Source organism: Furipterus horrens, unplaced genomic scaffold (genome assembly GCF_987537825.1).
Source record: "Furipterus horrens unplaced genomic scaffold, mFurHor1.1.pri manual_scaffold_12, whole genome shotgun sequence".
Taxonomy (NCBI): domain Eukaryota; kingdom Metazoa; phylum Chordata; class Mammalia; order Chiroptera; family Furipteridae; genus Furipterus; species Furipterus horrens.
The window spans coordinates 73964969-73980466 of NW_028327182.1; the positions used below are offsets into that span (position 1 = coordinate 73964969).

The 15498-nt window shown below is 36.9% G+C and overlaps 1 protein-coding gene across 1 annotated transcript in view; it reads right to left on the bottom strand.

Annotated features, from left to right (window-relative positions):
• The window catches only part of HGSNAT (heparan-alpha-glucosaminide N-acetyltransferase), a 34442-nt gene that overhangs the window by 17126 nt on the left and 1818 nt on the right, over positions 1 to 15498 (bottom strand). Inside the window, exons 2-5 of the mRNA XM_090258167.1 lie at positions 13595 to 13710; positions 10344 to 10480; positions 10017 to 10138; positions 7663 to 7732 (exon numbers count right to left, since the gene is read on the bottom strand). Coding sequence (XP_090114293.1) covers positions 7663 to 7732; positions 10017 to 10138; positions 10344 to 10480; positions 13595 to 13710 — 445 coding nt within the window. The remainder of the gene's footprint in view (positions 1 to 7662; positions 7733 to 10016; positions 10139 to 10343; positions 10481 to 13594; positions 13711 to 15498) is intronic.

The following is a 15498-nucleotide window of genomic DNA, read 5'->3' on the forward strand; positions in this document are numbered from 1 at the left end:
TACAACATGAAACGTAATAATATCCGTATCATAGGAATATCAGAAGGAGAAGAAGAGAAGCAAGGGATAGAAAACTTGTTTGAAAAACTAATGACAGAAAACTTTCCTAACTTGATGAGAGAAAAAGTCACGCCAAGTCCAGGACGCACAGAGGGTCCCATGAAGATGAACCTGAACAGGCCCACTTCAAGACAACATCATAATTAAAATGGCAACATTGAAAGACAAAGAGAGAATCCTAAAAGCAGCAAGAGAAAAACAGGTAATAACATACAAGGGAGTTCCAATAAGGCTATCATGAGGTTTTTTAACAGAAACACTACAAGTCAGAAGGGAATGGCAAAAAATATCTCAAGCAATGAAAAACAAAGGCCTACAACCAAGAATACTCTATCCAGCAAGGTTCTCATTCAATATGAAGTTTCCCAGACAAAAGACAACTAAAAGAATACATCTCCACCAAACCAGCATTGAAAGAGATACTAAAGGGTCTGCTTTAAGAAGATGTAGAAACAGAGAGACAGACAGGAACACAAGTACAAAGGGGGAAAATGACAATGAATAAGTACCTATCATTAATAATCTCAAATGTAAATGGATTAAATGCACCAATAAAAAGGCATAGGGTAGGTAGCTGAATGGACTAGAAAGGATGACCCACATATATGCTGTCTACAAGAGACCCACCTTAGAACAAAATATCTACGCAGACTGAAAGTGAAGGGATGGAAAAAAATATTTCAAGCAAATGGACATGAAAAAAAAGCTGGGGTAGCAATACTTATATCAGACAAAACAGATTTCACAGCAAAGGCCATAAAAAGAGACAAAGAAGGGCATTTCATAATACTTAAGGGAAAAATTCATCAAGAAGCTATAACCCTTGTAAACATATATACACCCAAATTAGGAGCACCCAAATATGGAAGGAAAATTTTCAAAGACTTCAAGAAGGATATAGACAGCAACCCATTCATAGCAGGGGACTTTAAGACCCCATTGTCAACAGCGGACAGATCTTCAAAGCAAAGAAACACCAAAGATATTGAGGCATTGAACAACACTCACAACAAATGGACTTAGTTGATATATATAGAACTTTTCACCCCAAAGAAGCAAAATATACATTCTTTTCAAGTGCACATGGAACAGTCTCAAAGATAGACCACATGGTAGGACACAAAACAAGCCTCAACAAATTCAAGAAAACTAAAATTATATCAAACATCTTCTCAGATCACAACGGCTTGAAACTGGAAATCAACCTCAAGGAAAAAACTCATAAACATTCAAGCTCATGGAGAATGAATAACATGCCATTAAATAATGAATGGGTTAACAATGACATCAAGAAAGAAATAAAAAAGTTTATGAAAACAAATGATAATGAACACATAACCACTCAACACCTATGGATACAGCGAAAGCAGTCCTGAGAGGAAAGTTCATAGCAATACAGGCCTACCTAAAAAGGAGAGAAGAATCTCTAATAAAATATCTAACCCTACAGCTATAAGAACTAGAGGAAGAACAACAAACAAAACCCAGAGCGAGTAGAAGGAAGGAAATCATCAAGATCAGAGCAGAATTAAATGACATAGAGACTAAACAAAATATTCAAAAGATCAATAAAACCAGGAGCTGGTTATCTGCAAAGATAAACAAAATTGACAAGTCTTTAACCAGGCTCATCAAGTGAGGACCCAAATAAATAAAATCAGAAATGAAAGAGGAGAAATCACAACTGACATCACAGAAATACAAAGGACTTTAAGAAATTACTATGAACAACTGTGTCACAAGAAATTTGACAACCTAGATGAAATGTACAAATTTCTGGGAATATATAATCTTCCAAAACTGAATTAAGAAGCAGAAAGCCTGAACAGACCAATAACAACTAGAGAAATTGAAGCAGTAATAAAAAAAACTCCCAGCACACAAAAGCCCTGGACTGGATGACTTCACAGGTGAATTTTACAAAACATTTAGGAAAGAACTAATTCCTGTCCTTCTCAGACTATTCCAAAAAATCCAAGAAGAGGGAAGACTCCCAAACTCTTTCTATGAAGCCAGTATTACTCTAATTTCAAAACCAAGTCACGACACAACAAAGAAAGAAAACTACAGGCCAATATTCCTGATGAACATAGATGCTAAAATCCACAACAAAATATTGGCAAACCAGATCCAGCAACACATTAGAAAGATCATACACCATGATCAAGTGGGATTCATCCCACGGATGCAAAGATGGTTTAATATTTGAAAATCAATAAACATAATACACCACATAAACAAAATGAAAGTCAAAAACCACATGATCATATCAATAGATGCTGAAAAAGCATTTGATAAAGTACAACACCCATTTATGATGAAAACTTTCAGCAAAATGGGACTAGAGGGAGCATACCTCAACATAATAAAGGCCATATACGAGAAACCTGAAGCCAACATCATACTCAATGGGCAAAAACTGAAAGCATTCCCCCTGAGATCATGAACAAGCCAAGGATGTCCACTCTCCCCATTCCTATTCAACATAGTCTTGGAAGTTCTAGCCACAGCAATCAGACAAGAAAGAGAAATAAAAGGCATCCAAATTGTAAAAGAGACAGTAAAACTGTCATTATTTGAAGATGACATGATAGAGTACATAGATTTCGTGGAAACTCCGTGAAAAACTACACCACCTAATGAGTGAATCTGACAAAATAGCAGGGTACAAACAATATTCAAAAATCGAAGGCATTTCTGTACACCAACAATAAAATATCAGAGATAGACACTAGAAAAAAATTCCATTTGCTATAGCAACAAGAAAAATAAAGTACCTAGGAATAAACCAAGGAGGTAAAAGACCTCAGGAAACTACATAACACTAAAGAAAGAAATTAAGGAAGATACAAATAAATGGAAGCATATACCATATTCATGGATGGGAAGAATCAACATCATTAAAATGTCCATACTACCCAAAACTATTTATAGATTCAATGCAATCCCTATTAAAATACCAATGACAAATTTCACAGACCTAGAACAAATACTTCAAAAATTTACATGGAACCAAAAAAGACCCCGAATAGCCACAGCAATCTTGAGGAAGAACACCGTAGGAGGAATCACCATACCTGATACCAACTATACTACAGGGCCATGGTAATCAAAACAGTCTGGTACTGGCATTAAGAACAGACATATAGATCAATGGAACAGAATAGAGAGCCCAGAAATAAACCTGGGTCTCTATGGTCAACTAATATTTGACAACAGGGGAAGGAACATAAAATGGAGTAAAAAGAGCCTCTTAAACAAATGGTGTTGGGAGAACTGGACAGGGACATGCAAAAAAATGACACTAGACCACCAACTTACACCATACACCAGAATAAACTCAAGATGGATCAAAGACTTAAATGTAAGCCATGACACCATAAAAGTCCTGGAGGAAAACACAGGCAGGAAAATTTCAGATATCCCACATAGCAATCTCACTGATATATCTCCCAAGACAAGGGAAATAAAGGAAAGAATAAACAAACGGGACTACATCAAACTAAAGAGTTTCTGCTCAGCAAAAGAAAACATCAGCAAGATGAAAAAGAAACCAACCGTATGGGAAAATATATTTGTCAATGATACCTCAGACAAAGGACTGATCTCCAAAATATATATGAGTTCTCTCATACGACTCAACACAAGAAGACAGACAACCCAATTAAAAAATGGGCAAAGGACCTGAACAAACAATTCTCCAAGGAGGACATACAGAGGGTCCACAGGCATATGAAAGAATGCTCAACATCACTAGCCATCAGAGAGATGCAAATAAAAACCGCAATGAGATACCACCTCACACCAGTCAGAATGGCCATCATCAACAAACCAACAAAAAACATGTACTGGCAAGGATGTAGATAAAAGGGAACCCTAGTGCACTATTGGTGGGAACGCAGACTCGTGCAGCCACTGGGAAAAACAGTACGGAATTTCCTCAAAAAACTAAAAATGGAACTGCCTTTTGAACCAGCAATTCCATTGCTAGGATTATACCCAAAGAATCCTGAAACACCAATTCAAAAGAACCTATGCATATCTATGTTTATAGTAGCGCTGTTTACAATAGCTAAGTGCTGGAAACAACCCAAGTGCCCGTCTGTAGATGAGTGGAGCAAAAACTGTGGTACATTTACACAATGGAGTACTATGCAGCAGAAAGAAGGAACGTCTACCATTTGCAACAACATGGATGGAACTAGAGAGAATTATGCTTAGCGAACTAAGCCAGGCAATGAAAGAAAAATACCATATGTTATCACCTATTACAGCAGACTAATGAACAACACAAACAAATGCGCAAAATTGAACCAGAGGCATGTAAACAAGGAGCAGGCTAACAGTGACAGGGGGAAGGGGCAGGGAGAGAAGGGAGGTAAGAAAGGGAAGGGTCTAGTAAAAAGAAGGTGTATAAATGACCCATGGACATGGACAACTGGGTGGGGACTGAATGTGGGAGAAGGGGTGGACAGGGTGCGGGGAAGCAATAGGAAAAAAAGTGGGACAACTGTAGTAGAAAAACAAACAAACAAAAATTCTTAATGGGGCAGAAAAATGAAAGTGAAATAAATTAATAAATGAGCCAGCAACACCCCCCTCATAAAACCCCTCACATGTAGGCAAGTGAACAAAAGAAAATGTAAAGTATGGAAATGCAATTTTAGTGAATATTAGAAAGACAAGAATTTTACTTCACATTGTATATTTTCCTCCCTATCTGACCCTCCAGAATTTGGCATTCTGAAGAAGTAAGTAATGACATAAGGTTCTTTGCATAAAACTACTAAGACCAGTTGTTAATAGAGGGTTATTTTTTTGTCCTAGACTTTGACTGGAATGTCATGCCTAAAGGAGGCTTGCTTGGGCTCTGGTTGTTACCAAAAAGCCCTGAGGAACTGAGATTGACTTTCGAAGGTAATAAAAGCCCACAAGAAAAAAGGCCTAGTACCTTGGTTGGTTGTGCAGTTCATGGCAATCTTTCCAGGGAAGGAACAAAGTTTACTTTCCTGAAAGATGGCTAGAAGGGACCTTGAGGCACAATGGAAAACCCTAAGGACTTGGAAAAGATAGGTGTTTACAGGCAAGGCTGAATGGCAGGTATGTAGCTGAAGGGTAGACTGAAAGTCACCCTAAAGATTTCTTGCGTAAGTTCCAGCAAAGCAGACGTAAAGATCATATGTGATCATTGCTCTTGTTGTGTTTATGCAAACGAACAGGACAAATTAAAACTGGACTTAATGCAGTCCCTTTAATGACAAGGAGGGTAATCTTGAGAAAAATTGCGATTCAAGGAAAATCATAATGCTCAGTGGTAACTATAAAGTAGTGCAGCTGTCTTTAAAGTTTATTTTCATTTAAAGTTTGTTTTCATTTAAAAGTTAAACTAGGTCTGTGACATAATCAAAGATGCTTAATTTACAGGCAAGAGAATGTTAAATGCCTTGCAACTGGATATCTTTCCAATAAGACAGTCTTGCAGATTTAGAGACTGGTTTGTGGGTTATGTTGCATAAATTAACATGTGTGTTGTTTTCATAGGGCATAAGCCTATGATCTCACTACCTGAGTGACTGTACGTATAGGCCTCAAAAAAAAACAAAAAAAACCATATCCAAATGATATTAAACTGATTTACATAATTAACAAAAGATAAATATATTAACTGGTTTTTCTTTCAAATGAGATGTTTACTTCCCACCTGTTTTACATAAACTTTGCACAGTTGAATTATCCAATGTATAGAATATTTTTCCTTTCCTTTTTTTTTTTTTTTTTTAATCATGGAAAGTTTCAAGCATATGCAGAAGTAGACAAACTAGTATAATAAATCTCCATGGATCCGTCTCCCAACTTCTACACAGGTCAGTCTTACTTCACCTACACTCCCATCCAGCACCCCTTTTATTTTAAAGATTCCCAGACATCATACCATTTCATCCATAAACACTTCAGCATATGTATCTCCAAAAGATTAGAACCATTTTAGACATAACTGTAGTACCTTTATCACATTCAAAAATATTATCAATATTCATTAATATTATCAAATAACCAGTTCAATTTCCCTGTCTCATGAGATTTTTCTTACAGTTTAATTGTCCGAATCAGTATACAAACATGCTCCATGTATCCAATGCATAATTTTTAATTTCTTCTCTTTCTCCCCCCACAACTCAAATCTTATTTCCAGTTTATTCAGCAGAAATAACATCACTATCACATGAAAAGCATTAAAACAGAAACATCTAAGGAAGGGTGAAAAGGAAAAGTTTAAAATGTTTAAAAAGCGCTTAATTTTCTTGTACATGAGAAGCTGAATGAATTCTCACTACTTTTTCAGGTTCTTTTCAGGTTCAGACAAACCTATCATCAAGGGTGTGCTGAAAGTGATGGGGCAGGACAAGGGGCTCCTGCTCTGCCAACAGCAGCATTCTGCCTGATGCTGCAAGGTGGAATCGCATGCAAAGGAGAGCGTGAATGCCACAGTGGGTGAGGTGGTGTTTCCTCCCTTTGCAAGAGCTTGATATCAGCTACCAATTACTTTAGAAAGTGACATAATAGGTATATTCGCATTAAAAGTGCCAAATGAAAAAAATCCTAATAAATTGGAACAGTATTTTCATCTTATCAGAAGACTGACAAGATAATAATACCTTAATTCAAATAAATGAAACGCCTCTGCTAGGATTCTGTGCTGTCCCTAAAAAGCAGATAGATTACACATTTGCCCCTGAGCAGACAGTCATTCTTCTACCCTACACACAGTCAGGTTTCTCGTATTTGGAATTATTTCTAGGATGCACAAAGGCAGAGGGTCAGAGTGCGTACACTCCCCAAAGCTGCAGCATTTCCCCAAGCTAGCAAACATAAAGGCTAGGTTCTCCTTCTTCCAACTTGGATACAGCTCACCATTAAAATCTTGTCGCCCTTCCTGAGACCCTAACAGGCTGAGTACATGAAAAATCCTTCTTACTCCTTTCAAAACACACAAGGACTTTCCTTTGAAAGATGATTTGCCAGGCCTGGATCTATTTTACTTTCTTTTTCTTTTCCAGTGTACTAATTCACTCTCACCAGAACTGGTGTTAACGAAGAATTCCCTCCTCCGGCTGCTAACCCAACAAAGGGAAGGGGTCCTTGCTGCCGCCTGGAGGTCCTGCATCTCATGCTCCACCTCTGCTGCTGGAGGCCCAGGCTGGCGGGAGCTGGGAAGCTAGACTACATGGGTGGCCTCAGGGCTCAGAGCCAGAAAGCAGGAACAAAAGTCCAGCCTGACAGCCACCTCCTAAAATCATCACAGCTCACTTCTACTTGCTATGAAGCAGGATGTGAGATTCTTTTCAGGAAATTATTGCTCAAGCATTTGCTTCTACTTTTTCAGCTATGTGGGAGGATTGAAGGCAGTGATCCATTAGAACTAGGTTTTGGTTTCCCTGAAGTCAAGGGTCATCTTTTAGGCTATATCGAATCCCTACGACTGGACGGGGCACGGTGGGCACAGTACGTATTCCTTCAATCAAAGAATGATGGTCATCTGATGGGTCAAGCTACCCTTTCTGAATATATTTTTCTACCTTCTACTTCCCCAACTGTGCTTACCTTAACAAGAACCTCAGCAAGCACACAGCAATGACGACTGCTAGACCAGCAAGGAATGCAATACACACAGCTATAAAAATAACAGAGAAGATGTCATCATCAAAAATGTCATCACAGGAATAAAAATTTGTCACATCATTACATTTAATCTGTAAATAAAAAATAAAACTCAAAACAAATGAGGGGAAAGGCTGTATTCGTCGGCTAAATTTCCTATAAACAACCGAGAACACTTCATAAGGGGAGTGCTAATTTTCATTATGAAAAATACCAAACATGCACAAAAATAAGGGAATTGTACAATAAACCCACATAGACCCACCACCTAAATTCTAGAATTATCAAAATATTGCCACTCTTCCTTATCTATTACCACTCTCTCCCGCTTTTTTTTTTTTTTTTTTTTTTTTTTGCCTGAGGTGTTCGTAAGCAAATCCCAGACGCCGCATGATTTCACCCCTACATCTTCAGTTGTATCTCTAAAGCAATGGTCTTGTAAAAGACACATCAGCGTCATGCGGCTCCTGACACAACCCACTGAGAAGGGCACAGCATCCCTTCTGTAGTAATTCACCAAAAATGCAGGCCCTCAACCTCATCGTGAGAAAACAGCAAGTAAGTCCAAATAACAAACTAACTGGTCAGTCCTCTTCAGAAGTGTCAAGATCATGAAAGACAAAAAAAGACCAGGGAACCGTCCAAGACTAGAGGAGAGGAAGGAGCCCAACAATTAAGTGTACTGTGGGAACCTGCATTGGGTCCCGGACCAGAAAAAAAAGTAGAAGAAATAACTGGAGAAAATGGAAAAGTCTTAGACCAGTTAACAGCACTGCATCAGCGTTCAGTTCCTGGTTTCAATAATTGTACATGGGATTGTTGTAATAGGATGATACATTTTGGGGTTTAGGAAAAGCTGGATAAAGGGTATATGGGGATTCTTTTTGCACTGTTTCTAGAAGTCTAAAACTATTTCAGAATTAAAAGTTTCTTAACAATGAACCTTTTGTGATATAGCCACATCACACAAAATTAACAATAATTTCCTAGCTGTTTTTTGGTCATTAGTATGTTCAATTCAGGATCCAAACAAGATTCACATCCTGCCTTTGCTTGTTTTGTTTCTTGTCTCATTTAGTCATGAGCAGCCATTGACTTGATTTAAGCACCAGGTCAGCTTTAGTCTATTAAGATTGTCCCATGTCCTAGGTCTGTCTGTCGTACACCTTCTCAGGGTGTCATAGAACTTGTTCTTCTATTTTCCAAATGTTCGGCACATGGGAAATTAACTGTAAATACTTGACTAAGAAAGTTCAACTTTCTTCAGAAGAATGCCTCACAGGAGGTGCTGTCTCTTTCCCACTGCATCATGTCAGAAGCACCCCAACACTGACCATGTGCCTATGTCTGTGTTCAGCTGGTGAAAGCTGGGCCCCTCCCGTGTCAAGTTCCCCTTTCATCTGATAGTGTCACCCATTCATGCTTTTTTGTCTGTAGCAATTACTTCATTAGGGGTTGCAAAATATTATCATTCTGCTGCTTATTAATTTTTCTCTAAAGAATTTACCTATCCATCTAGAGCTATTTAATTATCCTAAAATACAGTTAAAACTGGAAAAAGAGGATAAATACTTAAATCTTTCCTTTCAACCGACAATTTTAAGTCATGGGAGTTAACATCAGGTGTCCTGTTACCTCCAAAGGCAACGAAAAGTGTTGTTGTTTCTGTTTGAGGGGAGGGGGCTTGCTCTTCCTAGTTTCACAATGGAGTCATTAGGTTTTATATATTCCATGTGTTTCCATCAATTACATTCATTATTCTTTTTAATACTTGAATTGTCCCATATTGGCCCTTGCTTACCAGCTCTTATGTTTTTATGACATAACCCCACAATCTGCAATAGCTTCACTGTAAATAGTACTTACTTATGCCCTAGGGCTTACTATATTGTCTAATGGAGGGCTCAGAATGACAGATTTTTCTTCAGTGGAGTTATTACAGAATGAACAGTCCTTCTTAACCTGGACTGTCAGTGTAAGAGACATACAGGAAATACTAGACCCTAAATCCAGAAACAAGGAAAGATACTTGACAGTGTCTTTCCACTGCATTAACTTTTTTGGCTTATTTATGCTTCATAATTAAACAACTATGAGACTACACTGACATATAATTTTTTTACATACACATGACCTTCTTGGTATTTTAAATACCAATGATAAAATAAATATACCATAATTATGAGACCGATAACCTATAATCCAGATTTTAAATTACACAGTGTTGCAACCACTACTCAAAAACTATAATGTTTAAAAATGCAAATCTGAAAAATCAGCAAAGAGCATATACATACGAAGGTTGCTGTCAACTGGATTCTTATTGACAACCAGGTCACAGGCAGTATCATTGACTCCATTACGGGTACGCTTTACCAAGAGAGAATAGTTTCCAAATTCGCCAAATTTGTATTCCAGCCTACGAAAATTAAGTAAAATTAAGAAAAAGGATTAGACTAGGAAAAAAAGGAGTTGGATTTTGGTTATGTTATGAAGGACAGGCATTGCCCGCCACAGACCAGGAAAGATATAGGAAAATATTTTGAAGGAAGAAAAAGCTAAAAACCAAGTAAGAAGAAAAATAGAGAAAACTGATTTCAGATCACAGCAAAGCAGGTACAAACCTACAAACTTCCTTCCCTTCCAAGGTGTCATTAACTTGCAGGATGGATCTGTGCTGAGTGCTCACAGCAACAGCGGCAGTGCTGGGCTTCCCATGTTCCCCGCTCCCAGGGACATTCGCCAGAACCTGAAGCAAACACTACAAAATAAAAGCACAGCACGCTCATCAGGTGTCTGACAGTCTGTCGGCTGTTGGAGGACATGAACATCCAACTGAAGATCCTGAGGTGAGTTTTCTTTAATAGATATGGAAAAACTTTTAAATTTCAATAATTTAGATAAAATTTGCCTGTATGTTGCCTAAATGTGTTGTTATGGAACTATATAACCTCTATTCATAGGTAAATTTTTCACATTAACAAATACATCATACATTGAATCTTGCATTCTATTGTTCTGATCATTATTTAACAAATAAGTTTCCATGATTATACCCAATTTGCATATTCATAATTTTTAGTGATTGCATTAATTCTATCAAATATTATAATTTTTTTAGGCTGCTTTCAAAGCTTATCTTTTTATATGAGATTTATATAAATTATGTTTTTAAAAATAAATAATTTAATATATTTATAATGTATATGTTACAGTGTTTTAAAGGGTCTACACATGATGCTTTTATTCATTTAAATTTATTTAGTTCTACATAGTCATGCTAATCTGGCTTGTCATTTCTTCCACTGCTTCATTACTTTAAAAAGGTATTCTGCCTTTTTTAGTATTTTTTCAAATTTGTGGCAGTTTTTAAAACTTGAATCCACTCAGAGCATGTGATAGATGTTATACAATTCTAAATACTTTTCCCCAGGGTTTTAGTTGTAATATGTTACGTTCTCTTGGAAAATAGTTTCTGCTTCTCACACTTACTTTGGTCATGGTCTTCACTTCTCATTTTACATGAACAACGGCGGCCTCATAACGGACCTGACCGGGTCCAGCAAGTCACCACGATGCCAATTCTCCTTTTAGGAGTCCCTTTCACTCTCCTGCACACTTGTTTTTCCATATGGATTTTGGAATTATTTAGGCAGATTTTATAAAGTACCCATTGATATATTAACAGCAGCTGTGTTACATGTAAGACTTTGGGAAGTATGTCATTGTCCTGGTTAGTCTTCCTATCAGAGTGCACTGGCTATACCCCTCCATTTAACCTCAATGTTTCCCATTAAAATTTCATCATTTTCTTTTCATATGAGCTCTAAAGATTCCACAAGGATAAAAATGTTAACATAAATCCATCTCTCAATATGCTAACTTATTTTACTTAACAGAATTTTATTTAAGATTTTTGAACCTATATTAATTAGAAAGGTTTGCCTGCATTTCTTGTCATACCTTTGCCAAGTTTTAAGATGAACATTCTATCTATACTGCAAAATAAATCAAATATCAAGTCATCATTTTTGAGGGGTGGTTATACTTGCGCCAATTTATATAGATTGAAAATTACCTATTATTTGAAAATGCATAAAATTTTACCTGTTTTTAAGTAGAGGAATTCATTATAACTTTCCAGTTTTCTTAATCAGTTGCTGATCTATTAATGTTCTCAATTTCTTGAATCAATCTTCATATATTTTTGAAGGAAATGAATCAATTTTTGAATGTTGAATTTATCAGCTTGTAACTGTTCATTGGATCATAATTATTTTAATTACAGTGGTTATATATCCTAATTTTTAATTTTATTAATTTCCATTGTGTTCTTAAATTTATCAGTAAGTTACCAATTATGTGACTTTTATTTTAAAATATCATCTCTTGACTCGTTCCTATTTGAATTTTTTTCATTTTACAGTTTACATAGTTGCCATTTTTATTGCTTTCTTCTTTTCTTTGTTTGGATGATGATACTTTGCTTTCCAAAACTCTGAGACCCCTACTCAGTAGCTTTGCATTTCCCCTGTTCCTTCTGACCAACATATAGCAGGATTCTAAGAATGGAGGGATATAAATCCACATTCGCAGCTGGGTAAACCAGGAAAGAGTTACTTTACTTCTCTTAATCTCAGCATCACCACTTGCAGAATCCTGACATATTCTCTTTATGGGATTGTTGTGAGGATTAAATGAAATAAAACATATCTGAGACATAGAACAGGCCCTCAGTAAAGAGCAGTTACAATTTCTATTATCATCATCTTTACTATCAGAAACATCTGAATACAACTTCTCATGAGAATTTCCTTTGTGAGATCAAATATCTTTCTATGAAATATATTTCCCTTAGACATAATTATCTCCATGCTCTTTTAAATAACTTAGTCTTTTTTTTCTTGAGTTGGTTTTATGTAGTGAAGTCTCCTGTTTCTTTGATTCTCCAATCTGTCACCAGTGTCACTATTTTTCTGCCAATGACTCTATATTTTTTAACGCTAAAGATGCTCTTACCACCCCTATAGCTAATACTTTGATAATGCAGTCTTTTTTCCCCTCAGCTTGTTTTCAGAAGATTTTAGACCATTATCAAGTCTGTAGCTTTTAAATTCAGCTATTGTTGATTTTTGTTTTTAGTTTTTTCTTTAGGTCCTTCATGCAGACTAAATCTTTTCTTTGTCATAAGCTACATTTTTTTATTATAGATTTTCTTTGTTTCACGTTACTTTGCAAAGCTTTCCACAAGTTTAATCAAATAGAGGAAGTATCATGCATCCCTCCAAAATGTTTTCAGCTGGTACCCATTCTAGGGGTATACCATACATTCAAATTCCTCCTTTGAAAGTGGTACATTGAAACTCTTAACTTTATGTGGAAATAAAGAATATTTTAGTCTACATGCAAGAATAGCCTCATCCTTAAAAAAGCAAAAAGTTCTAGAATAGATGTAAAACCTTCAGATAAAATAAATTCTTTATCATCAGAGAAGCAGATCCTTGGAATAACTGCCACTCTGCGTCAGCCTGAGCCTCACTACTGTCCTCGCCACCCTTGCCCTTGGAGAACACTCAGGTGTCTCACTCCCTTCCCTGGTCCAGCAAGAGGGTTCAGCATAAGCAACGAGTAAAATACAACATGCCCCATCAGTTTTGCTCATCACTGAGAACTGAGTTTTTGTTTTGTTTTTTTAACAGCAGTGAAAAACAGAAACAAATGTTCCTCATTGCTAGGCATTCTCCCTGATTATATTTCTTCTGATTATATACCCTGTTTGCGTCCTTACCTACAAAATAGCAGGTATGAGAGCATCAAGGGTATATCAAACTATCCCCAAAGTAAACAAAATGGTGAGCATGAACACTATACCTACTTGATAACAGCATTCAGAATTCCAGTAGACAATCAAGTTTGTCCCAAGTAGTTCATTATGGATGAGCAGCAAAGCTTGGTCCATCTTCAGCTCTACATGCCTTTTTTTATCTAAATCTAGTATGAATTAGAAAAAAAAAGTTTAAAAAATAAAAGAAAAACAAAGCACTTGAAAAATGTGTTAAAGTACACTTGTGTAAATGGTGGCTTCACAGGAATGCTTCTCAAATGCCTGCATTCTGGAGGCCCTGGGGTCTCTGACTTCTTATTTTGTGTATACACAGATACACATGCATGCATACACATGCATGTTGCACACACACATGCACACACGCAGGTCCCCTTTTGCGCAGGTGCCTTTACTGCACAGGAGGAGTTAGTCAACACCATTCACACCCAGCATATAAAAAGACTATGCAAGGACCTTAGGTTCATCAGTGGCTAAGATGTGACAGGCACTGAATTTAGTACAATAGTTTCTACATAGCTTCTATTTTGATAACAAGACAATCTCATAAGTTACGTATTTTCTCCATTTAACAGATGAAGAAATTAAGGTTCACAAGGATTAGATAATTGCCCATGGCCACAGAGTTTTTCTGTGAAATATTCTGAACTATTTTGAACCCAATTTGTGTGATTCTGAAGTCCAAACTTTTTTTGACTGCGTTACTCAGTTCTGAGCACCCTACGGGCAGCAGGAGACCTGCAGAACCCAGCCTAGTGGTCAGAATGAGCATGTCAGACCTAATGGGGGATCTGTGTGCCCCTGAAAGTCTGCTTCATAATCACTTTGGTTTGGAGTTCTGAATCTCCTTCTGGTTTCCACAGGAGATTTGGGGAGTAAGGAAAGAAGATAAGCTTAGAGCTCCCCACTTGATACTTTTAGGAGTTCACCAAGACATGCACACTCTAAATTTAAGTTTGCCAAATTTGGAGAGAAACAAAGCAAACTATTATCAGCTAAAATTAAAACAAAATGCTTCACTGAGACCAACTGGGCCATTTTTTCTTTACTATAGTATATGAAGGAGAAATTAATTTTACCCCCTAGCTTCTAGGCAAAGGGAAAACACAGGAAACTAATAACACAACTAGGAAGATGATAATATAGCCTCTTTTATTTCATAATATGAAAGCTTACTTCAGAGATAAAAAAAAAAAAAAAAAAAAAACCTAAAGCCCTGGGCCCACTTCAGATCAATTAAATCAGAATCTGTACCCAAACAGCAAGATTTTTAAAACTTCCTCCCCAAAACAACAACAAAAACTCCTCCAGTATCAATAATTCTAATATCCAGCCAAGGTTGAAAACAACAGCTAGAGAGACTGAGTGCAAAGTCAGGGGATTTTGACACCTTTGTACTTTTTTCTATTATGTGAACATATTCTTTTTTTAAGCCAACGAATCTGCATTACTCAAACACACAAACGACGCAATTCCTAAGCTATCCAATGTGACACTGAAACTAAACCTGATGCTCAGGTTCAAGAAAAAGCTGCCAACTTCAGACACAGCTGAGTTTAGAAATACCAGGGTAACACTCAAGGAGCATAATCTGCATGTCTCCCTCCTCCTCTTCCTGTCCACAATGTCTTGGTAAGGAAATGAACCAAATAAAGTCATCTTTCATTAATCCTTGGGTAACCATGCTGTTTGTATATTAGACTTTTATTCCATTTCCAAATATTTAACCCCTGGTTCTAGCTTTCTGCCCAAGAGTGTCTTTGCTGGGCATATTTTAAAGGACATATTCTACTTAATTTTTTTTTCTCTTTTTAAGTAAACTTGAGTCCTCAAATCATATATATGAAGATGGAATTCTTAGTAGGAAGTTGGTCAGCCCAAACCTGGCCTCCAGGTGATTCTCAAAGTCTAGCTGTCCTCTCAACACAGCTCCGTGA